This window comes from Equus przewalskii, chromosome 14 (assembly GCF_037783145.1).
Source record: "Equus przewalskii isolate Varuska chromosome 14, EquPr2, whole genome shotgun sequence".
Classification (NCBI taxonomy): Eukaryota; Metazoa; Chordata; class Mammalia; order Perissodactyla; family Equidae; genus Equus; species Equus przewalskii.
In genome coordinates, this window is record NC_091844.1 from 37801417 (window position 1) to 37828456 (window position 27040).

At 34.2% G+C, this 27040-nt stretch overlaps 1 protein-coding gene across 3 annotated transcripts in view; it reads left to right on the forward strand.

Moving 5' to 3' along the window:
- Window positions 1–27040, forward strand: part of WDPCP (WD repeat containing planar cell polarity effector) — a 385152-nt gene that overhangs the window by 288568 nt on the left and 69544 nt on the right. For all 3 annotated transcript variants that reach the window (XR_011526047.1, XM_070572535.1, XM_070572534.1), the window contains exon 15: window positions 23624–23786. Coding sequence is in view for 2 of the 3 variants with exons in the window: in XM_070572535.1 (XP_070428636.1) it covers window positions 23624–23786 (163 nt within the window). In the remaining variant the exon portion in view is untranslated. The remainder of the gene's footprint in view (window positions 1–23623; window positions 23787–27040) is intronic.

Consider the following 27040-nt stretch of genomic DNA (forward strand, 5'->3'; position numbering starts at 1 on the left):
TGTGTGCACTGGTCCATTAATTATGTGGCCCAGCACAAAATGATATGTTAGTCTTCCCTTTTACTCTAGGATGACAGCTGTAAGGTAGAATTTTAGTTCAGGAGAAAGAAGCCTATTTCCAGTACTTTATCTGTTGGTCTCAAGAATTTACTTAAGTCATGACTGAAATTAAAAACTACTACTTGAGGATCAAACGAATTGTTTTGTTGATCACTCTGTTAGAACCAAAATAAATTTGGAGAAATAATTTAAAACCTAAGATTCTAATAGACCTAGCTTTTCTAGGTTAATGAAGTATTCTAAAGAAGAGGTTGGCAAATTATTTTCTGTAAAGGGCCAGATGGTAAATATTTTAGACTTTGTGAGCCATACAGTTTCTGTCACAATTACTCAACTCTGCCATTGTTCAAAACCAGTCATAGACAATATGTAAATAAATGATCAAGGCTGAGTTCCAATAAAACTTTATTTATGACACGGAAATATAAATTTCACATAATGTTCACGTCACAAAATTATTCTTCTTTTGACTTTTTTCCAATCATTAAAAATGTAAAAATCATTCTTAGCCTACAGGTTGCAGAAATACAGGCAGTAGGGTGGATTTGGCTTGGCCATAGCTAGCGACCCGTGTTCTAACAGATTATTTACATTCTTATTTTATTGACTCATTTCTGTGTTTCAAAGGAAAAGCATGTCACTGAGATTTTTGAAAAATCTTGTTTAAAGTATTTGATAGATTAAAAAAAGCCTATCAGTGATTTGCCAGAATAAATAAGTGGAAGTAATGCCATTTAAAATACTTCTTCTAGATGAACCCTATTTAGATCACATTACTGTTGTAGGAGTCCTTATTAGAAAACATCAGTTTTCAGTATAAAATCTTCGGTTCCATTTATTATGTTAAAAAATTTCCTATGCTAATAAATTTTTAGGAAAAAAGAAACTAAGTTTGGCCATTTCCTAAGTTACCTATTTTAGATGAGTTTTAAATGTGTATATGTGTAATTTTTTTTTCTTTTTTAAAGATTGGCACCTGAGCTAACATCTGTTGCCAATCTCTTTTTTCCCTTCTTCTCCCCAAAGCCCCCCAGTACATAGTTGTAGATTCTAGTTGTGAGTGCCTCTGGTTGTGCTATGTGGGACGCCGCCTCAGCATGGCCTGATGAGTGATGCCCTGTCCACACCCAGGATCCAAATGGTGAAACCCTGGGCCGCTGAAGTGGAGCGTGCGAACTTCACCACTTGGCCATGGGGCCAGCTCCTTAAGTTTTAAACTACATTTGTTTTTTGAATAATGAATACACTCATGGTTCAGAATTCAAAAGGCATAACTTCTAGTGAAAGGTTCTAATCTCAAGCCTGCTCTGTAGTCACCCAGTTTCCTCTTCAAACACAAGTAATGTTAACAGTTATAGGTATATATATTACATTTACAATTATATATGTGTATATTAATTTTACAAGTTATACAATTTTTATCGTATAACCACTACGTTTTTAAAATATATAATTCTTTCTGATGTCAAAAGCTAAGAATACATATGCATTGTATAAAATTCAAACATTGATGAAATGTTTGATTTGGAAAATAAAAGCTCTGTATAATCACTCCCACCAGAAAAGAAATCTTAACATATTAGATATTTTCCTAGCTTTTCCTCTAAATTTCATTTTTTTAACAAAATATGGTCATTCACTACTACCTGTTTTACAAATTACCTTTTAAAACAAATTGACCAAAATATTTCAGAAAGCCCTATGTCAGTATATGTAGATTGGCCCCTTGTTCTCTTTTTTAACAGCTATCTTATTCAATTTTATGGATATGTTATAATTTGTTTAACCAATATCCTACTGCTGAATGTTTGGGTTATTCTTGTTTTTAGGAAAATCAGTGCTGCCAGACAATTCTGAAAAGATGGCATAAGTGTACTATTTGAACCTCCTTAAAACCCCTCATAAGAACCGAAAGAGCAAGTAGGATAATGAACTCCAGAATCCACAGACAACATCTACAACAAAATCTAGTGACAACACATTCTTACAAATCCCAACATATAAGTGGGTAGTGACAAATCACCAAAAGCTACAAGATGCCCTAAGAACTTCATGGGATCGTGAAGGCCTGTGGTGGGTGTTGATGCAATATGATTTCTGCCTAGTGCTCTGAAAGTCAAAATGAAGAAATTCAATGAAGCACAGGTAAATGGTGGGAGTAACTATGACCACCTTAAGGTAGCCAAATGCCTCATCATCTAATTAGTGATACATGTGAATGAATAAACAAGATTCCCACAATTCCTACCTACTACCCAGCAAAACTACAGTCAAGGGAACAGGCTTGGTGGAATCAGTGGGGAAATAAGACCTTGTAGAGCTTGACTCTAGTCTGGCACAGTGAAGAGCCTTGAGAAGTGTATAATAAATGAGAGGCTCCCAGCACCCCCTTACCCTGCATACCAACCTTGAAGGGGTGGAATGGGGCAGCCTTGTGGGCCACCTGTAAATACCAGTACTCTTACTGTTGTTTTACTGACTCAGTAAGGGGAGTGAGTCCCAAGGGGCTCTTGCTTCCATCTCCAAGCACCTGGTCACACTAGCCAGGCACAACCCACTCCAGGGACAATGCCAGGCAGAGAGTTGAACTGGTATTGTACACCAGTGAAACAGTAAGGCAGGTGTCCTAAGTCAAACTCAGAGAGGACAGACCTCCTTTGGGGCTAAAGAACAAAGGCTCACCTGATCCTGATTTTCACATTCACAGAATGTGAAAGTGAGGCCTCACACACACTCAAATAATAATAAAAACATAGGAGAAGCAGAGGGAAGGTAAGGTTCTTATCATGGCCCTGAAAGATGGAGAACTCAAGTACTAATTGGAAAATTTTGCCGGGTTATTCTCAGAAAAGCAGCAGAAACTGGAGGGGACACTGTAGACTATAACTTATGGATACAAGGGAACTGTGGGAAGGTATGGAGGTGCTGAAATGGTCTTGATTCTGGGTCCTATAAATGCTTAAAACTAACAAATCAAAATACTCTTTCTAGGTAAATCCCTAAATTGAGGAGAAACAGTTGAGAGTAGAGCCCAAATTGAGCATAACAGGCACAATAGGGCCACAGGAAAAAGAAATTAAAGGGAGAAATATAGGTTCCACAAGCTGAATGTATCCCCCCAAAAGTAATACATTGAAATCCTAATTCCTAAGGTGATAGTATTAGGAGGGCCTTTGGAAGGTGATTAGGTCATGAGTGGGATTAGTGCTCTTATAAAAGAGGCTCTAGAGAGATCCCTCATGTGCTTCTACCACATGAGAACCCAGCGAGAAGTCGCCAGTCTACAACCTGGAAGAGAGCCTTCACCAGAATGTGACCATTACTGGCACCCTGATGTTGGACTTCCAGCCTCCAGAACTGTAAGAAATAAATTCCTGTGTCTCTTTATAACTCAGTCTGGTATTTTGTTATAGGAGCCTGAATGGACTAAGACAATAGGAAACCATATTTTTTACTACTTGATGAACACAACAGACTCAGGTACTCCAGACCTGTGAAGATAAAACAGTTATCTTGGCCACTTTGTCCTCTTAAAACTATAGAAAAGCCAATTTTTCATAAAAATAAGTAACAATAAAATATTGCAGTCAAATCTCATACAAAGTTACTTTTAAAAAATAGAATAAGGAGCTGAATAATTTCCCTATGAAAAATGAATGCACTCTAGAAAGATATGCCCACAAACAGATGAAAAATGACCCTAATATTCTAAAATAAATTTAAATAAATTAATACAACGATAGAAGATAGGAAAGAACAATATAAATCAGTATTAAGGAAACTCAGAAGTGAGGTGATTCAAGAAGCAAGATTTTTTAAAGATGAAAGAACCAAGAAAATAATTAGAAATGAAAGGAAAAAAATCATTTCAGAAATGAAAGTTAAACTAGAATGATCAAAAGACCAAATAAACACAATGCCTTATGATAACTAGAGAATTTAAAGGAGGAAACACTTGAAAATCAAAAATAAGTGAAGGAAACCATCAACAAAATGAAAAGGCAACCTACTGAATGGGAGAAAATATTTGAAAATCATATATCTGATAAGGGGTTAATATCCAAAATATATAAAGAACTCACAACTCAGTAGGAAAAAAACAAACAATCCATTTAAAAAATGGGCAGAGGATCTGAATAGACATTTTTCTAAAGAAGACATACAGATGGCTAACAGGTACATGAAAAGGTGCTCAACATCACTGATTATCAGGGAAATGCAAATCAAAACCACAGTGAGATATCACCTCACACCTGTGAGAATGGTTATTGTCACAAAGACAAGAAATAACAAATGTTGGAGAGGATGTGGTGAAAAGGGCCCCCTTGTGCACAGTTGTTGGGAATGTAAATTGGTACAGCCACTGTGGAAAACAATATGGAGGCTCCTCAAAATATTAAAAATAGAACCACCAAAGGATCCAGCAATTCCACTTCTGGGTGTTTATATGAAAGAAATGGAAACACTCACTTGAAGAGATATCTGTACTCCCATGTTCACTGCAGCATTATTTATAATAGCCAAGCCATGGAAGCAACATAAATGTCCATAAACAGATGAACAGATAATGCAGATGTAGTAGATATATACAATGGAATATTATTCAGCCATACAAAAGAATGAAATCTTGCCATTTGCAACAACATGAATGGACCCTGAGGGCATTACGCTAAGTGAAATGTCAGACAGAAATACCGTATGATCTTACTTTTTGTGGAATCTAAAAACAAAAACAAAACAAATACACAAGCTCATGCATACAGAGAACAGATTGGCAGTTGCCTGAGGTGGGGGGTGTGGGTATAAGAAATGGGTGAAGGGGTCAAAAGGTACAAATTTCTAGTTATAAAATGAATAAGTCATGGAGATATAATACACAGCATGTTGTCTATAGTTAATAATACTGTATTACATAGTTGACATTAGCTAGGAGAGTGGATCTTGAAAGTTGTCATCACAAGAAAAACATCTGTAACTATGCATGATGACATATTAATTGGACTTATTTGTATATATTGCAAAATGATCACCACAATATTGAATCATTAGCTTGTACACCTGAAACTAATTCAATGTATGTCAATTATACCTCAATAAAAAGCTTTGTATGATGAATAAAATTTATTGAATCTGAAAAAAAAAATAAGTGAAGGGAGAGATAAAAAGGACTCAAGAAAAAGTGCTACATACAGATGATAGACAAAGAAGATCCAATATATGCATAATAAGAGTTCCTAAAGAAGAAAAACCAAAGCAATACAACAGAATAAATACTATAAAACTCTAAAGAAGATGTTCCTGAAATAAAAAAGATTTTATACTACAAAATGAAAGGGCATATCACATATCTGAGAAAATCAGCCCAAGTTGGCCAATATCAAGACATAGTCTAATGAAATTCTTGGAGTTTAAAGAAAACAAACAAGCAAAGTCCTTTGGGCATTCAGGCAAAAAGACTAAGTCCTTATAAAGGAAATAAAATCAAATTATGATCACTTTTTGAGAGCAAAATGTTATTCCAGAACACGATATAGTAATATATTTAAGATACTCAAGAAAAGAAAATGTGAGCCAAAGATTTTGTATTCAGCCAAAACAACCTATTATTCCCATGAGCCATTCCTAGGAAATCTATAGAAAGAGATTCAGACAACCAAAATGACTGAAAACATCTACATAAGGACCAATGGTGAGCATTATAATAAATCAATTTATAAAACAAAAGGATGGAAACTAGTCACAAAACGACAAATTCTATATGATTCTACTCATATGAAGTATTCAAAGTAGTCAAAGTAGAAAGGTGATCGCTGGAGTGGGGGAAGAATTACTGTTTAAATAAGTACAGAGTTTCAGTTTTGCTAGGTGAAAAAGGTCTAGCAATCCATTTCAGAACAATGTAAATATACTTAATACTACTGAACTCTATACTTAAAAAATGGTTAAGATGGTAAATTTTAAGTTATGTATTTTTTTACCACATTTAAAAAAAACTATGATAGTTATAAGGGAGACAATGACATAACACAGTACAACTATCAAAAAATCTGGGAAGAAGAGGAGCAGAATAAAAGTAGAATAGGTACAATGATTGCCTGATAGATACTGGCTGGAAGTACAAGGGATATTACTTCAAATCCGACATTGGAGGAGAAGGATAAAGGGGGAAATGGGCTAGTAGCTAATTCTGGTATTGCTCACATCAGGGCACCAATAAGCAATGCTTTCCTAAAAAAAGATAGGTGTCAAGGAAGAGTATTATATAAAGGTATAGATATAAATGTAACTATGGAATAAATACAAACCTTCCTGAGTGTTAAAAGTTTATATATACACATTAAATAAGGCAGACAACATATATAGATTCTGTGTGTGTGTACAGTGAAACAACATGAGAACTCTGAAGCCAAACATAAAGATCATATCAATAAATGTAAGTGAATTTAACTCATTTATAAAAAGAAAAAGTTCAGATTAGCTAACAGAGCAAAATCCAACACTTCTGCAAGCAAGATAGATCCACAGACAAACTCTCACTCTCTCAGGGATGGAGGAAGAGGGAGAAGGAGAGATTAATTCAGAAAGGTTAAAAATTGGGGTGGGCCCTGTGGCCCAGTAGTTAAGTTCGTGCACTCCACTTCAGCGGCCTGGGGTTCACCAGTTCAGATCCTGGGCACAAACCTACACACTGCTCATCAAGCCATGGTGTGACGGCATCCCACACCAAGGAACTAGAATGACCTACAGCTAGGATATACAACTATGTACTGGGGCTTTGGGGAGGGAAAAAAAGAGAGAGAGAAGATTGGCAACAAATGTTAGCTCAGGGCCAATCTCCTCGCCCCCCCCCCCAAAAAAAGGTTAAAAATAAAAGAATAAACAAAGATGTGGACAAATGCAAATTAAAAGAAACAAGAGGTCACACTCTTAATATCTGATAAGGTAGAATTCAGACCAAAAAGAGAGACAAAGAAGGATACTTCATAATGCTAAAAGATGCAATTCACAATGAAGGTGTAACAGGGAAATTCCAAACACACCAACAGCTTTCATTAAGTAGAAATTATAACAGATGCAAGGAAAGATAAAGAGAACTTACTATCGAAGGAAACTAATATACCTCTTTCAATTTTAGAAAAATCAAGTAGAAAAAAAATTAGAGAGGGTAGAAAAAGCCTAAACATGGGGCTGGCCTGGTGGCGCAGTGGTTAAGTGTGCACGTTCCCCTTCGGCAGCCCAGGGTTCGCCGGTTCGGATCCCGGGTGCGGACATGGCACCACTTGGCACGCCATACTGTGGTAGGCGTCCCACATATAAAGTAGAGGAAGATGGGCATGGATGTTAGCTCAGGACCAGTCTCCCTCAGCAAAAAAGAGGAGGATTGGCAGTAGTTAACTCAGGGCTAATCTTCCTCAAAAAAAAAAAAAGAAAGAAAAGAAAACCTAAACAACATTATCAGTGAGTTAGATCTTTTAGATCTATAATAAACTCTGATAATGGAGGATATACCTTTTAGCAAGCGCTCAAAGGTTTCAAAGGAAAACTAGCCATATCTTAGGCTACAAGGAAAACTTCCATAAACCTGTAAATTTGAAAAAATAGAAATAATACAGAAAGTATATTCTGACCTTTCTGAAAGCAATAAAATGAGAAATGATTAATAAAATAAAAATTTAAAAGCTTGTCACTTAGAAACTTAAAAACATAGTCTGGAATAATTCTTAGATCAAGTTAAATTTCAGAATGTCTTGAGAATAAAAATAATAATCTAATACATCAAAATTAAAACTGAGTTATCAGAGGAAAACTTATAGCATTTAATGCTTATATAAAAAATGAAATTCAAAAAGTCAGTCACAACTTTAAAAGCTAGGAAACAACAACAAAGCAAATCTCCCCCTCAAAAAAAAAAGCAGAAGGAAAGACTGAATAAAAGTGAAAGCAGAAAGTAATGCTAGAACTTCTAACATTTATTTTCCAGAAATTGAACCTAGAAAGCAGAAAATCAATAGAACTCATAAATCCAAAATTTGTTCATTGAAAAACATGATCGACATAAACAAATCACTAGCTAACCAAATGAAAGGAAAAAGGAAGAAAGCACAAAGAGCCAAAATTAGATATGACAAATGGGGGATAATGATCAAAACAGGGGAAATTTAAAGTATCATAAAAGACTATTTTACATAACTATGCAAATACATTCGAAGACTTAATTGGAATGGAAAACTTCTCTTTTTTTATTAATTTTTATTTTTATAGCAGTAACACTGGATTATAACATAATATAACTTTCAGATGTACATCATAATACATTTCAAGTTCTGTGTAGATTAAATCATGTTCACCACCCAAAGACTAATTATAAGGAATGGATAACTTCTAAGAAAACTACAATTTACTAGAGTAGCATCAAGTCTTAAATGACAAGTTACCTTAAAAGAAAATAGAAAAATTAAAGTGCTCCCCTCCACAATAAAACTCCTGGCTCAAGTAGTTTAATAGGGAAATTCTACCAAATTTGTAAAAATCAGATTATTCCAATGGCTCTTAAACTTTTCGAGACCATTGGGGCCGCCCCATGGCCAAGTGGGTAAGTTCGAGCTTTCCGCTTTGGTGGCACAGGACTTCACCAGTTTGGATCCTGGGTGCGGACATGGCACTGTTCATCAGGCCATGTTGGGGTGGCGTCCCACAAGCCACAACTAGAAGAATCAACAACTAAAATATACAACTATGTACGGGGGGGATTTGAGGAGAAAAAGCAAAACAAACAAAAAAAGAAGATTGGCAACAGTTGTTAGCTCAGGTGCCAATCTTTAAGGAAAAAAAAACTTTTCCAGACCATTAAAAAGGAGGAAAACTTCAAAATGCATGTTATAGGGAAAGTAAACCATTGATCTGAAACCTATCAAAGACTGTACTTCAGACCATTCTGACTTATGAATATCATAGTAACAATTCTTAAATGAAACATTAGTGAATGGAATCCAATAGCACATTTTAAAAATCATGACCAAATGTGGTTTATTTCCATTTGCAAGAATGGTTTTATATTAGGAAATCCATTAATTCATCATATTCATAGAGCTAAGGAGTAAGACCATATTATCACCTCCATTGACACAGAAAAGGTATTTGACAAAATCAGTTCTCCTGAAGTTAACTTATAAATTTAACACTGTGCATATACCATCAGACTTTTTCCCCCCGAGGTCAACAAGTTAATTTTAAAATTCTTTTGGAAAGATGAATAAGGCAGGAAAATCCTGCAAAAGAACAATGAGAGGGAGCTGGCGCCATTTAAACATACTATAAAGGCTCTATAATTAATAAAGTATTTTATTAATATCCCAATGGAACATAGCAGACAATCCATATGGAAATTTAGTATATGATAAAGGCAGTTCAAATCAGTGAGGAAAAGATGAACTTCAACCTGTTAATAAGTGGAATCTCTTTAACTGAATGACTGTTAGATTTTTTAAATGATAAAATTGGATTCACTCCTCATTCCATATTAAATTCTAGAAGGATGAGGGATTTAAATGTAAGACATGTAAGTACTAGAAGAAAGCATGAGTGAAGTCCAGTATAAGCTGGGAACGGGGGAAACTTACATGAAAATGAGTGGTAGGCAAAATGGGTCCCCTAAAGATGTCCATATCCAAATCTCTGGAACCTATGAATATGCTATGTTACATGGCAAAAGGGACTTTGCAAATATAATTACAGTTGCAAGGAGATTATCCTGTACTGTCCATGTGGGCCCAATCCATCAAATGAACCAGAGAACTTTCTCTGGCTAGAGTCAGGAAGATGTGACAGTACGGGAGGTCAGAAAGACTTGAAATGTTGAGACAGACGTGTCCTTCCGTTGCTGGAGGAGTCCACGTGGAAAGCATGAGAAGGAACACAGAGCCAAGAATGGCCCTGGCTGACAGCCAGTAAGGAAAGGGAGATCTCAGTGCTATAACCTAAAGGAAGTGAATTCAGCCAACAACCTGAATGACCTGGGAACAGAGTCTTCCTCACAGAACCTCCACACAACGGCCCAGCCAGGCTGACAACTTGATTTCAACCCTGTAAGGCCCAACCAAGCTGCACTGTACCTGGACTTCTGAACCACAGAACAGTGAGATAGTAGATGGGTGTTGATTTAAGCTGCTAAATTTGTAGTAATTACTTATGGCAGCAATAGAAAATCTAATGCACCATGTTTCAAGATCCAGAAGTAAAAAGAGAAAAGAGTGATAAATGTAATAATCTAAAATTAAAAGTATTTTACAGGGAAAAAAACCACAGTAAGCAAAATTTTACGACATAACAGGGAAAGTATCTGCAACTTACATTAATAAAAATTTAATATCTCTAATATGTAAAGAGCTTCTATAAATAGAGAAGAAAAATGGGCTAAAGATATGAACAAAGAGTTCACAGCAAATTAAAACTACCCTGAGATATTTTCCACTTATTAGATTCCAAAAGTCTGAGAAGAGTATTCCTTTGGCAAGGCTATAGGGGCACATACCTTCTCATACACTGCCAGTAGGAGTACAAAATAGTATAAAGTCTATATAAGAGAGTTTGGTAATATCTAATAAAACTACAAAGTTACCCTTTGATCCATAAATCCCACTTCTAGAAATCTAATCCAAAGACACCTTGGTTAAAAAAGAAAAGAAAAAAACATATATATATACACACACATATATACATGGAAAGATGAATGCACAAAGCTATTCATTACAGAACTATTTATGGTAACGAAAGACTGGATACAATCTGAATATCCATTAAAAGGAGAGTGGTTGTATACATAATGGTGTATCCACATAATGGAGAATTGTGCAGCTATAGAAAGAATTAAAGAATATATATATACACACACATACAATAGAGTGATCTTCAGGATCTATTGTGAGAAAAAAGAACAAGGTGGGCAAAGAGTATGCTACCCTTTATCTAAATATATTTTTATTTAAATTTTAATTAAAGGAGAACCATTAAGTTATTAGAGAGAAGAAGGAACTAAGGAGAAGGGAACTTAGAGGTAGAACATATTCTTTGAATATGCCTTGCTTTATAGATGGGACTTTGGAACCAAGTAATTTTACATAATTATAGAACAAAATTGGCTTTTAAAAAAAGTAATCCTAAAATTGAAACAAAGCTAACTATGTATCCAATTGTTGCCATAACAACCAGGAATTATTCCAAGTGACTTTAAAAAAATACAGTATTTGTAACTGTACATCCTAAATGGGTACATTAAGGACAAAAAGAACCTTTCAAAAAAATCTTAATCTCTTTACAGTAATCATATCATCAGTAGGCAGTAATATCGGTAATGAGAGTCCAAGAGTCACACATGTAGTGTAAGATAAGCAAATGAACAGTTATGTTAATATTTTTAAGAACTAGGATTTTCAATTTAGGGGAATGGAGATATAGTAACACCGATGAAAAAAAAATCACTGTAGACCTGAATTTGAATTGAAATTATCAGCATAAACTAATGACATAGTTTATATGTTTAAAATTTTAAAAACAAAGCCAAATAAAACCTTTATCCTAGCTTTATCATTGAAAGGTTCTAGAAACAAGGACCATACCTAAATCAAAGGGCACTCCTAGCAACCAGATTGTGGTCACTAAATACCATTTTTTTCCACTAAAAGGAATCAGAACTCCTTGGCAAAAAGCCAATTCCTGGTTTAGAGTAGGAAATGTATAAAATGATTGTGGAACATTTTTTCAGAGCAGAAAGCAAGGAAGCTATCAATGATTAGTGGTAGGGTCATATCGAAAGGTCATAAGAATTAATTTCAAGAGAGTCCCACTGGCTAGAAATGGGATAATTTGAGCATCACTAAGGATAATCACTGCAACGGATCAAACATATCAAATGTTAAAATTCAAATGACAGAATTATAATATTACCATTTTGCAAACTCAGACGAATTAACTGAGTAGGCCAATGATTATCACTGCCTGCTAACCTCACAAAAAGGGAGAATCAGAAGTTATGTACCTTTTGATAGAAGGGCATAATATTGGCTTATGAAGAAGTCTTCATTCCCCTCCCTTCCGAATAAAAAAACCAGAGTCTAATCAAGCCTCAATATATAACTACTAATTTACAGGGAAATACAGGGGTCAGAAGATTGTGTTAAATGACCCTAAAAAGATTCAATCAACAAAATCCAGATTGTGGGAAACTCTATGGGACAAATGATCCAATTAAAACAAATTTGCACAAGAAAAGAAAGAAATCTCCAGAATAAGAGAGTTATTCAGAAATTTATTAACCAAATTCAATTTATGGACCTTGTCTGATTCTTAATTCAAACACAGAAAGTTTAAAAATATATATATGATAACCAGGGGAAATACTGACTAGATATTTCATGATTTTGTTTCTGGAGGGCTGGGATGATGGTATTATCTTATGTTTAAAAGGGGGAAGCCCTTATCTTTTAAGAGATACATTATAAAACATTTCAAATAAAATGGTCTGAGATTTGCTTCAAAATAATCCAATAGGCAGGATGTGGCAATGGTAGGAGATTTAAAGGAAATAAGATTGACCATAAACTGTTAACTGTTGAAGCTGGATGATGAACAACTAGCTAGGGGTTCATTATACTGTTCTCTGGTTTCAGACATGTTGAAATTTCATAATAAAATGTATGTGTGTTTAATAACAAGCTGGCATAAATACCTTTGTAAATACCTGTGTGCACATTATGCTAGTAGTTATACAGGATAAATTTCAAGATACAGAATTTCTAGGCCAAAAAGAGTACAAATATTTTTATTTTTATAGATACTGCCAAATTTCCTTTTAAAGGGTATTGATTTACCAATATAGAAGATGTCCCTTTCTAAACACCCTCACCAACAATCTAAGTGACCTGCCCAAGATCAGATGGCATGGCCTAGAATAAAACTCAGATAATGATCAATAATTATCATATTGGCTGAGTCAGTAGTCCATTAATCTGAACAGTTTTTAAATTTGCACATATAAAACACTGAATAGAAGGCCCATCAAACTTTGCCTTCTCTACCAGTTATAAAAAACAAAAAATTCTTCCTAGTTATGAGTTAATAAACGTTTAGACAATAAATGAAAATTCCCTAAATTAAAAAGTTTCCAGTAAGTATTAACTCAAAAATAACACTAAAATAAACCTTTAAATTTAAAGACTATTATTAAATAATTTAGTAAATGGTGGTTTAACAAGACTTTGACTTTACATATTTCCTAACCCTATTATATTTAACTGTAAAATTATCATACATTTTTGAGGGAATGCATAGAAATAGAATAACAAAAACTAGTATCTCACCATTAAATTTCAATTAGAGAAAGCCAACTGATTACCAATTGAAATACAACAAACAAATATAGTGATTCTTGATATTCACTACATTTTCTGACCTGAGACAAACAATGAAAAATGAAATTTGATCTTGTTTAATAAGATTTCTTTTCCCACCAAATTGCTCTGGAATAGACTGTTTCAAGTATCAGTTCTTCCCTTTCATGTACTTTGATAACATATGTACCATGAAAGTCAACATAGCAATTAACACATAGTAATGATAACTGAAAATAAAATTCTTATAAAGTACTTTCATCTCAGTATATTTACATCTCCCCAAAGAATGAGTAATTATTATTTATTTCCATTGAAGCACATCAACTTAATCAAAGGTCTCAAAAGATGACAAGGGAAAACCCAATATTAAGACAAACTTGCATTCATAAAGTACTATCATAACACATTATCATTAAAAAATATACATATTTTTCCTCAATGTGCTTCCATATTTTTCTAATAAAAATAAAACTCTTCAACAAAACTTATGCTGTATTTCTTACACTGGAGGGCATGACTTTCCTAGAGATCATATCAACGCTTTGAAATAGCTGACACCAATAGTGTAGGACCTCATAACATTAACCCTAAAAGATAAGGTACCTATGCTCACCTCTTTGAATCTTTTTGGCTCTTCTTTCCTCTTTTTTCGTACTTCTGATAAGCTATTGATACTTACTGAGCATCCTAACACTTCCCCCCATTATCATCTTAGTCTCTTCCCTTTTTCCAGTCCTAAAAGATAGAAAACTACTGTTTTCCTTAAGAACATCATGGAAAATACTGTATTTGGAGGGACAAGAGAAAGTGAACTTGAAGGTAGGGAAAAAATATTATCAAAATATTTTTAAAGGTTTGCAATACTTCCATAACTCATATGAATATTTAATGATGAAATTATAATATGTGGTTTTCTCAAGCTATTAATATATCACAGATTTAGAAACCATTATCAGAAGATTTTCCTTTCAGTCAAATGCTCTTACCAGTAAGAAGTCATGAAATAAAATTAGCAAGCTCGTGTCACAGGAGCATGACCAGTATCACTATTCCACGTAACTGTCAAGATTTTGTCAAAAGCCACCTTCTTATATGTTTTCCCTCCTTTCATAAATAATCTTGGGTTGTAAAAATAGCATATCATTGCTCTCTTTTGTAAAAATGAATAAAAATTACCAACAATGCAGATTTTTAAATAATTAATGTTTGCTTTTTTAAAATGGTTTGTTTTTAAAAAGACAAAATAGGTCATTCAGTTTATATATAAAATGTCAAATTAGTAGATTAAGGTATAATAATACAAATGTTCAGTTACTTTTAAACATTTTTATTTTCTTGGTCTATTTCCTATGACTTTTAATGATTTTCATAAGATTGCTGGCTGAAATTTTAGTTCAATAGAGAACTCAATTGAGTTCAATAAGACGATAATTTGTGTGTGTGTGTAAAATTATCTTCTAAGAACAAAGCTTATTTTTAAAAAAAACCCAAAACATAACACTTCTTAAAGGATTATGTTGAGGGCTTCCTAAATTGTTTAAAAGATCAGTATGAAGAATTCTTGTAAACAGTTCTTACTGGGTTTGTGTCCTTTTAACTTAAAAGACTTTATATTATAATTGCTCTGTAAATATCAGAATTTTCTATATATTGTGCAATGCACACAAAGAAGCCATCAAATGGCTTATCTTGTACTTATCAACTTGTTTATTTTTATGCCTCCAAAAAGCTGTATTTTTTTACAAGAGCAGCTGCTACTTTGTAAATATGTTAATGGCTTCTGTTAAGTAGAACTGTCAGCTTAACAAACATTATTATAAAAGATTTTCATTCTTCCATGTGATTGCACATCTTGAAATGTGTTTTACCCTGAAAATCCTTTGGAGGTTTTAGACTGGAAAGGATATGTCCTTTGAAGGCACAAAGCCAACAAAATACATAGATTTAAAGAATAATGTATAAGATCACCAGGGAAATAGTAACATTTATCTCAGAAGACAAAAGTATAACAGCAATAAGTTCTCTTACCTCACTTTTCTTTTGACTCACCCAGTTTGTTAAAATGGAACAGCACTGGCTTTGAAGCTAGACATTCCAGGTATGAACCTTCTTATTGGGGGAGGAGGGGGGAGGATTCACCCTGAGCTAACATCAGCTGCCAATCTTCCTCTTTTTGTATGTGAGCCACGGCCACAGCATGGTCACTGACAGGCCAGTGGTATAGATCCATGCCCAGAACTGAACCTGGGCCGCCGAGGCAGAACATGCTGAACTTAACCACTAGGCCACTGGGGCTGGCCTTGAACCTTGATTCTTTTGCTACTTAATAGACATTGGTTTAGAGCAAGCCAGATATTGGTTTAGAGCATTGGTTTAAAGCAAACCTCTTTGACCCTCAGTTTCTGTATCTGTAAATGGGATAATGATTCCTACCTTACAGGGTCATTATGAGAATTAGAGATAATATGTATATGGGCCTAACTCAATAAAAGGTAGCAACTATTATTCTGTCTTACCTACTTAGCAACCAGGAGTCTTCCAACCATTCTTTAGTCTTTGTCCTTTACATTTTAATTCATCTACTCTATTTCTTCCCTTCTTTTTTTGGCTACTACATGGACTTCAAAATGAGAAAATATTTTAAAGATGATCTACTTTAGTGCTTTTATTGAATAAATAAGGAAACAGAAGCTGAGAGAGATTAAATGACTTCTCCAAGATCACAGATAGTTAAAGACAGAGATGAGAACTCTGGTCTCCTGGGTTTTTCACTGTTTTCCTTCTTGCTGTGAAATGGAATTTGATGGGGCAATTCTATCCTGGGTCTATACATGCTGAAGGAGCATGTATAACATAGAAGAGTGAAAAAATAGTGTGAGAGATAGGAAAAGGAAAAAGATGAAAGAAAAAGAGGTGGGGAGAGCTTTTCCCATTTGTTCTAGAGCAGGGCTCAGCAACTTTTTCTGTAAAGGTCCAGATAGTAAATATTTTAGGCTTTGGAGGTCATATGGTTATCTCAACCACTCAACTCTGATATAGCAGCACAAAAGCAGCCATAGATGATATGTAAACAAATAAGCATGCTGTGTTCCAATAAAACTTTATCTGGACTCTGAAATTTAAATTTAATGTCATTTTCTCATGTCTCAAAATATTATTCTTTTTTTATTTTTTCAACCACTTAAAAATGTAAAAACATTCTTACATTGTAGGTTATACAAAAAACTATGTGGAGGGCTGGTTGTTTTTGGCCCAAAGGCCATAGTTTGATGACCCTGTTCTAAAGCAAACTTGAATGCCTACAGGAGTATAAGCCTGATGATAAATGGAACAGATATTCAGCTTCAGTGTTGTGGAAATAATAGGGTTTGATAGGGACTGGGATGAACTGGAGTGTGCCTACCCTACTAAAGTGGGCAATAGCCATTCTGGTTCAGTAGCTTGCTGCTCTCAGGAATTGGAGGCCAAATGTTGCCAAATCTGATTTTTCAAAAGAAGCCAGAACTCTAAATTTTTATTTTAAATTTCTCAATTTTTAAATGTTGGTAAGTAATTAAAAATAATGTTTAAACACTATAGGTCAAACATCTTTAAGCTGAATTTGGCACATGGACTACCAGTTTAAAATCTTAGTTTTGGGAAAACAAAACAAAACAAAATTCTAAGTAATTCCTGCTTTCTGGCAAACACCTAAAGTTACCAGCTCAATATTTTTCAGCCTCGAACCTTACTCTATCTGCCAAATGAACACAAAAGTATGACTATAAATTAGTAGATCACTAAGGCTATAACCTCTCCCTACCTATCATTTGCCCCATCCCCAACAAAATTCTGCTTCTTTGTAGTGTTCTAGTTTAAGAGTTTATTCTTTATTTAGTCAGTGGCACCAAAGTACTAGTCATGTCTACAACCTTCCCTGGAATTCAGTAAGCTTAATGTTATATTTTTTAAATAAAACCACAATATTACATCTATAATCTAAGACTACCTGACTTAAAATAGTTAACACATATAATGTAAGAATAAAGATGCTGTTAAATTAATATTTTTTTTCCTAACTGTTCTTCCCTTCTGCTGACATTTCCCCCAACTGAAACCATAGTAAATTTCTGCTACTGTGGATCTTTCATTTTATATTCAAGAAAGGACAATTTAAGCATATTTATAAGTACAAGGGCCCAAAATAAGCCCTTTAGTTTCTTCAAGAACTTTTCTTTTCTACCTCTATGTTGTTACTATTTATTTCCTCTGACTCTTCACCCTGCTATCAAACTGTAAGCTCCTCAAGGACAGAGATTACATCTTCTTGATGTTTATATCCCCTACACAATAGAGCAATCTTCACAGAGTAGACTCTCAATAAATGTTTGCTTGTATAAATGAATAACTAAACCTTACTTTTATATTTGAAAATGAAACCACCTGAGAACTCCATTTATTGGTAGAGATTCATATATTATCATTTTAGTTTTATTAATATCAAAGAGTAAAAGTGGCACATATAATGGTATTCTGGAAAATAAGTTTCATGCTGGAAACACTTGCTACGAACACTTTTTATCCTTAAAATAATACTAACAGATCTCAGCAGAATTTATTACTGATAATTGTTGGGAGGAGACAACCCATACTATATGTATGTTGTAATGGAATAGGAAAATAAAGTTGCCAACAATAGGCATTGGGAAAAGGACTCAAACTGAGAATAAACACAATCATTTTTGTCTGTCTTGGAAAAGTGGACTAGTAAGCTTCAGGCCCTTGTTCTCCCATGGAGACACCTAACAGCAATATATGGAACAAAGTACCTTTGTGAGAACTCTAGAAACTAGTTAGGAGTCTACAGCACCCAGGGAAATGGATAAACAAGAGAAGGGATGGCTCCTGGAAGAGTAAGAGAATTCATTGCATTAGCTCACCCTACCCAACCCCACCCCCTCCAGGTAGTATGGCACAATAGGGAGAATACCACCCAATTCCCAGCTCCTCCCCTGGGACATAAGAAATAGAGTAGAACTTAAGTCCAGTGTCCTGGCTTCTCTGGGTGCTGCACAAGGAACTGATTTCTGTCTTGCTTGGCTTGGGTGCTGATGGGAGTGGCAGTGACATAGTCTGGATATTAGGTTGGAGACCACTGGAAACAGAGGAGAGTGCCTTAGTGCATTGGAATAGTAAGGGCTCTGCAGTCCTGGAGGCAGGCACAAGGCACAGCAAGAGACTAAGGACAGAGGAATACAACAGAAATAGAAAATGAAAGCTCCTGGGAAGAAACAGGAAATAAAGTCAGTCAAAAGTACCCATATATAATAAAATAAAAGCACACACACAGCCCCGAAGACACATCCCCAGCAATGGTCTAAGAAGTCCCAGAATGTCTAGCTAGGTTGATTGGTAATGGTCCTCCCCTTAATATACCAGTCTATAAAGACTGGGAGAGGTAGCTATGTTTTCCAATGACAAAATCTCAACAAAAGATCACAAGGCATACAAAGAAACAGAGAAACATGACCCAATCAAAGAAACAAAATTAAACTCCAGAAACTGACCATAAAGAAATGCATGCCTATGAACTTTCTGACAAAGAATTTAAAATAACTGTCATAAGGATGGTTAAGGACTTCAAAGAAAACACAGACAACTACACAAATCAGGAACACAGTGCATGAACAAAATGAGAATACCTACAAAGAGATAGAAACTATTTTTTAAAAAAATCTGGAGCTGAAAAATACAATAATGGAACTGAAAAATTCAATTGAATTTTGGTCATTTGAAATTGAATACAGGTCATTTGAAATCATCAAGTCAGAGGAGCAAAAAGCAAAAAGAATGAACAAAAGTGAAGAGAGCCTAAGAGTCCTATGGGACACCATCATACACCCTACAGATTACTATATCCTACAAAACTGTGCTTCAGAAATGAAGGAGAAATTAAGATCTTCCCAGATAAACAAAAGCTGAAGGAATTCATTACCACTAGACCTGCCCTACAAAAAAATGCTAGAGTCCTATAAAATGAAACAAAAAGATGCTACACAGTAACATGAAGTCATATGAAAGTATAAAATTACCCAGTAAAGGTAAGTATATGGACAAATATATAATCCTGTATTATTTTAATTCTGTTGCATAAATCTATTTTTAATTCTTATATGGAGAATAAAAGACAAAAGCCCAGAAATACCCTATAAATCTATGTTAATGGGTACACAATATATAAAGATGTAATTTGTAACAACAGTAACAAACGGGGGGTGGGCAGAACTGTAAAGAAGTAGAGTTTTTCTATGTGATTGAAGTTATCAGTTTAAAATAGATGTTTATAAATTTCTAAGATGTTTTATATAATCAAAATGATAACCAAAAAGAAAATATCTATAGAATACACACAAAAGAAAATAAGGAAATCAAAGCATATCAGTTAAAAACAAAACAAAACAAAACAAAGAAGCACAAAGGAAGGCAGTAAGAGGAGAAATGAGGGACAAAAAAGCCACAGGAGTTATAGAAAACTAGTAACAAAATGGCAGTGGTAAATCCTTCTGTATCAGTAATTACTTTTAACAAGCCATTAGCTAGATAACTAAGAAAAAAAAGAGATGACTCAGAAAAGAAAGAGGGATCATTACAACCAATACCACAGAAATAAAAAGGATTATAAGAGTATTATGAACAGTTGTATTCCAACAAATTGTAAAACCCAGAAGAAATGGGTAATTCCTAGAAACACACAATCTACCAAGAATGGATCATAAACAAATAGAAAATCTGAACAGACTTATAACTAGGAAGGAGATCGAATCAATAATCAAAAACCTCCCTACAAAGAGAAGTCCAGGACCTGGTGGTTTCACTGGAAATTCTGCTAAACATTTAAAGAAGAATTAACACCAATCCTCCTCAAACTTTTCCAAAAAACTGAAGAGGAAGCAACATCCCAAACTCATTCTATGAGGCCATCATTACCCTAATATAAAGGCCAAAAACACTAAAGAAAATAATAGACCAATATCTTTGATGAACATTGATGCAAAAATTCTTAGCAAAATACTACACCAAACAAAATTCAGCAACACATTGAAAAGATTACACACCATGACCAAGTGTTTTATTCCTGGAATGCAAGGATAGTTCAACCAACAAAAATCAATCAATGTAATGCACTATATTAACAAAATGAAGGACAAAAACTATATATATTTCTCAATTGCTGCAGAAAAAGCATTTGACAGAATTCAACACCCTTTCAGGATAAAAACTCTCAACAAACTAGGTGTAGAAGAAAAATACCTTGACATAATAGAGACTATACATAAAAAGCCCACAGCTAACATCATACTCAATGGAGTATGAAAAATTGAAAGCTTTTTCTCTACAATTATGAACAAGACAAGGATGCCTACTCTCTCCACTTTTATTCAACATAGTACTGGAAGTCCCAGCCTGAACAATTAGGCAATAAAATAAATAAAAGGCATCCAAATTAGAAATGAAGAAGTAAAATTAACTGTTCACAGATAATATGATCTTATACATAAAAAACCCTAAAGATTCCACTGAAAAGCTTTTGGAATAAGGGAATTCATCAAAGTTGCAGGATACACAATCAACACACAAAAATCAGTTGTATTTTTATATACTAAAAATGAATGATCTATAAAGGAAATTTAAAAAACAATTCCATTTTACAGGAGTATCAAAAAGAATAAAATTCTTAGGACTAAACCTAAGGAAGTGAAAGACTTCTACACTGAAAAGTAGAAAACACTACTGAAAGAAAATAAGGAAGACACTAAAAAGTGGAAAAGCATCCCATGTTCATGAATTGGAAGGCTTATTATTGTTAAGATGTCCATACATCCTCAAGCAATCTACAAATTCAATGTGGTCCCTATCAAAATCCCAATGATGTATTTTACAGAAATAGAAAAACCCATCCTAAAATTCACATGGAATCTCAAAGGACCCTGAATAGCCAAAACAGTTTTGAAAAAGGACTCAGACTTCCTCACTTCAAAACTTACTACAAAGCTACAGTAATCAAAACAGTATGGTACTGGCATAAAGGCAGTCACATAGAGTAAGAGAATACAATAGAGATCCCAGAAATAAACCCTCACATATATGGTCAAAAGATTTTCAAAAAGGGTGTCAAGTCCATTCAATGGTGAAAGAACAGTTTTTTCAACAAATGGTGTTGGGAAAACTGGATATCTATATGTAAAAGATGAAGCTGGACCCTTACTTTGCACCATATACAAAAATTAACTCAAAATGGATTGAAGACCTAAATGTAAGACCTAAAACTACAAAACTCTTAGAAAAAAACAGAGAAAGCTTCATGACATTGGATTTGGCAATGATTTCTTGGATATGACACCAAAGTACAGGCAACAAAAGTAAAAATAGATAAATTGGACTACATCAAAATTTAAAAGTTTTGTTAATCAAAAGACACTACCAACAGAATGAAAAGGCAACCCATGGAATGGGAGAAAACATTTTCAAATCATATATCTGATAAGGGATTAATATCCAGAATGTATAAAGTACTCTTAAAATTCAACAACAAAAAACAAACCACCCAATTCAAAAATGAGTAAAGGACTTGAATAGACATTTCCCCAAAGAAGATAGACAAATGGCTAATAACCACTTGAAAAGATGCTCAACATCACTGTTTATTATGGAAATGCAAATCAAAACTATAATGAGATATTACCTCACACCCACTAGGATGGCTACTATCAAAAAAACAGAAAATAGCAACCGTTAGCAAGGATGTGGAGAAATTGAAACCCTTCTGCGTTGTTGGTGGAATTGTAAAATGGTGCACCCACAATGAAAACAATACGGTGGTTCCTCAAAAGATCAAAAATAGAACTTACCTATGATCCATCAACCCCACTCATAGGTATATATCCAAAGGAATTATAATAAGGGTATCAAAAAGATATCTTTATACCCATGTTCATAGCAGCAATATTCACAATAGCCAGGAGATGGAAACAACCCAAATCTCCATGGATGAACGAATGAACAAACAAAATGTGGTATATACATACAGTGGAATATCATTCAGCTTAAAATAAAAAGAAAGTCCTGTCACATGCTACAACATGGATGAACCAAGGGGACATTATGCTAAGTGAAATAAGCCAGTCACATAAATACAAATACCGTATGATACCACTTATAGGAGGTATCTAAAGTAGTCAAATTTACAGAAACAAGAAGTAAAATGGTAGTTACCAGGGGCTGGCATATGTTCTGAGAAATGTTTCGTTAGCTAATTTCATTGTCATGCCATCATAGAGTGTACTTACACAAACCTACTACACACTAAGCCTCATAGTACTAATCTCACAGGACCACCGTTGTATATGTAGTCCATCATTGACTGAAATATCATTATGTGGCACATGACTGTATACTTAATACTTCTGAACTGTATACTTAAAAAATGGTTAAGATAAAAATTATGTTTAATAATCAAAAAATTTTTTTAACTGAAAAAAATGCACACAGCGTGGTCTTAAGGGTTTTGGCTTTTAAAAAGGTTATGTTTTTTCAAGTATATATTCTTCACAACTTCATTATGTTTCAAACAATGCTTTGTCAAAGTTGCCAATATTAAAGTTTTCTCTATACAGCTCTATGATATGGGAATAGCAAACTGTCTCTACACACTTTAAAATTCTTATGGAGAGAAAATATTAGAAAAGATATTTTCCTTTCTTTTTTGTTTTCAAATTGTGTGCTACATGTAAGAGATAAATAATTCACTTCTTACAATTTTCCAATATAATAAAACAGCCCAGTAATTGGTTAACAACAAAAAAAGAGTATTTGATTAATAAAATTCTGGCTAAAAACACTATAAACGGGCAAGTTATAAATGAATTTTTAAAATCTTTTAAAATTTTTAAAATGAAATTTTAAAATCAAAAACATTCATCATTCAGTTATCAAACTCCCCTGGTTGAGCCAAGTGTAAAAATCACAGTCATAGGGTACTATGACTATGAGATTTCCACTGTGCTCAACATAGTTAATTGAGAAAAAAAAAAAAAGGCTCATTGGGATATGTGAAAGTTTTCTTGTAATTGTACTTATGAAGGGGTTAGCAGAAATTGTATTTGTATTTGACTCATATCTTAATCATTTTTTAACAGAACTCCTGGGGCCTTTGCACAGAGGTGATACGCTAAATGAAGCTTTTGTTGGCCTATCTTTAGCACCTCAAAGAGAAGACACATTTCCAGATAACCTCCCTCACTTTTGTTCAGTCCATAGACATATTATTCAACAAAGAACACTGAATGTTTCTTCTAATGGGTAAGATATACTGAATTGAGAAAATTACTCCATAAAGGAAGAGTATTTAGTATTAAACAATTTAAGTATTCCCTGTTTAAATGCAAACTAATAGCAAAGCAAGGATATCTCAAAATGTCAAAGAAAAAACTATGCATTTTCTCATGGCTAGGACTTTGCATAGTTCGGTCATACAAGAGCAGGTATGATGGAGGCAGAATTGAATGTAAATAGAATACTGTTAGAATGAATGTCACTACAGGCCAAAATGAAATTACTATAACATTGAATTCTATTTGTATTATGTTGTTAAATTTTAGGATTGTTAGGTTATTACATTATTAGATTATTAAAACTATTAATTTTTAGAATATTTAGTTTGAATTATAATTTATATGATCACACTTATGCAAGCTTGCCATTAGTGTTTGATATCTGATAAATGAGAATATCTATACAGCTTGCCACACTGGGTTATTGAGAAAATAAACAGAAAGGATAAATGTGAAATTAAAAACACTAGACAAAGTATAGTTTATTTCTAATGATAATTATAATGTTAATGATGATGATGATACTCTGAAGCAAAGGTGAGCAAGCTTTTCAGGTAAAGGATCAGATATTAGGCTTTGTGGGCCCTACAGACTCTATCACAACTACTCAGCTCTGCTGTTGTAGTTTGAAAGTAGCCATAGATAATATACAAAAGAATGAGAATGGAAGTGTTAAAATAAAACTTTATTTACAAAAACAGACAGTGGGCAGGATTTGGAGCCTGGTCTGTAGTTTACATACCTGCTCTTGAGGATCCCGACTATATGCAATAATTGTGAATAGCACACTTTTCATATATATTGTATATGATAAATATGAATATATGAATCAATTATATATAATATCCTTGAGGAAAATGCCTCGAACTACGTAGATTAATAGTAAATAAAAGGGCAGGATTTCCAGGTATGGCAGAGTTAGTGATCAGCAAATCCTCTCTCCAGGAAACAATTATAAAACTGGACAAAAACTACCATTTCAGGGCTCTAGAAATCAAATAGAGGCGAACCACAAATTGAGAAGCATTTATGCATGAAAAACTGCTGAACTTCTAGGAACAAAGTGGAAATTTGTGATGTTCTGGGGCTGCTCCCATCCTCCCACGACTCCCAAGCTAGTTCAGCCTTGTAGTTCTGCTAGGGTAGGACAGGCTGTGAAAACCAACAGCTGACTTGATTTGGAGCTTAAGAGTGGAAAAACTCCGCCCAGCAGCATTTTTAATAAAAATAGCAAACTCACTGTTAGTAAAAGTAACAAATTTGATAGGAAATGAAGAGGGAAAGTCAGAGTTCTACTAGCCTGCTTAGGTCAAGTAACAGAATGGCAAACTAGCCAGAAATTTAACAGAGAGATTCTGGAAATGAGAGAACCAAAGAAGGACTAATTAAGCTCTCTCTACATATTCCTAATGGAATCGTATGGCTCTCATTTTTTGGCTCTCTTTTGTCTTGCAGGACCCTAAATTTTCCCCTTATACTTCTTTCCCCCTTCACACCCAGTTGCCAAAAGGTGCCTCTCCCTTTTTGCCTTTTATCACCTACCCATCTACCCGACTACGCAGAAGCTACGAATTTAAAGAACTGCCCCTTTAAATTGCATGGTACTTTTAAGCCCCTTCAGTGTAGTCCATGCTCCAATCTACAAGAACACCAGGAGTTGGAGAGATCATGCACTGGGATTTGGGTTTTTTTCGATTTTATTTATAATTATTTTGAAGTTCAGACATTCTCAGTCTTTAAGTCATGACAAAGGTGTGGTTTGCGTGTGGTTTTGTTTCTCCCTCTATTATGTTCTGTATTGTTCACAGAGGAAGTTTTGGGAAGTGGAAAGGAAGGCAGCCACTATTATCTTCAGCCACCTGGAAGTCTTAACTCTTTACTTTTTTAAAAACAACTTTACTGAGGTATAATTTACATATACCACAAAACTCACCCATTGTAAGTGTACAATTGAATGACATATGGTAAATTTATAAAGTTGCACAACTACCACGACAGTGCTGTTTTAGAATATTTCCATCACCCTAAATAGTTCCTTTGTGCCAATATATAGTCAATTCCCACTCCCACCTACAGCCCGAGCCAATCAGTGGTCTGCTTTCTGTCTCTAGAGATATTTTATATAAATGAAACCACACAATCTAGAAATTTCATATAAATGGAGTCATACAACATGCTGTCTTTTGTGTCAGGGTTCTTTCACTTAGCATTATGTTTCTGAGGTTCATACATATTGTAACATGTCGTTTATTCCTTTTTAATTGCTGAATAGTATCCCATTGTATGGATATACCACATTTTGTTTTCCCACTCACCAGCTGGTGGATATTTGAATTATTTCCAGTTTTTGGCTATTATGAATAATGTTGCTATAAATATTCACATATAAGTCTCTGGACACATGTTTTCATTTCTCTTGGGTAGATTATCTAGGAGTGACATTGCTGGATCATATTGTAAGTTTATATTTATCTTGTTAGTTTTCAGAAACTGCCAAATTGTTTTTACAAAGTGATTATAACATTTTACTTACCCACCAACAATGTATGAGGGCTCCAGTTTCTCAACATCCTCAGCTATGGTTGGTGTTGTCAGTCTTTTCAATTATAACTATTCTACTGGGTGTAGAGTGGTATCTCATTATGATTTTAATTTGCATTTTCCCAATGACTAATCATGTTGAGCACTTTTATGTGATTATTAGCCATTAACATATCTTATTTGGTGAAATATCTATTCAAAACTTGCATCTATTTTTTAATTGGGTTGTCTTTTTATTGAATTATAAGATTTCTTTATATGTTCTGAATATGTCATATTAGGTATATGATTTCAAATATTTTCTCCTAGTCTGTGGCTTGCCCTTTCATTTTCCTAACACTGTCTTTTGAGTGCCAAAGTTTCAAATTTTGGTGAAGCCCAAGTACCCACTTTTTCTTTTACTGATTGTGCTTTTTGTGTTGTACATAAGAAATCTTTTTCTAATCTAAGGACACAAAAATTGTCTCTTATGTTTTCTTCTGGAAGTTTTATAGTTTTAGCTCTTACATTTAAGTCTGTTTTGAGTTGATTTTTATTTAAGATATGATATAAGGGTCTAAGAGTATTATTTTGTACATGGAAATCCAATTTTCCAAGGACTACTTGTTGAAAAGGCTCCTTTCCCCCAATGAATTGCCTTTGTACCTTTGTCAAAAATCAACTGACCAGGGCCGGCCCAGT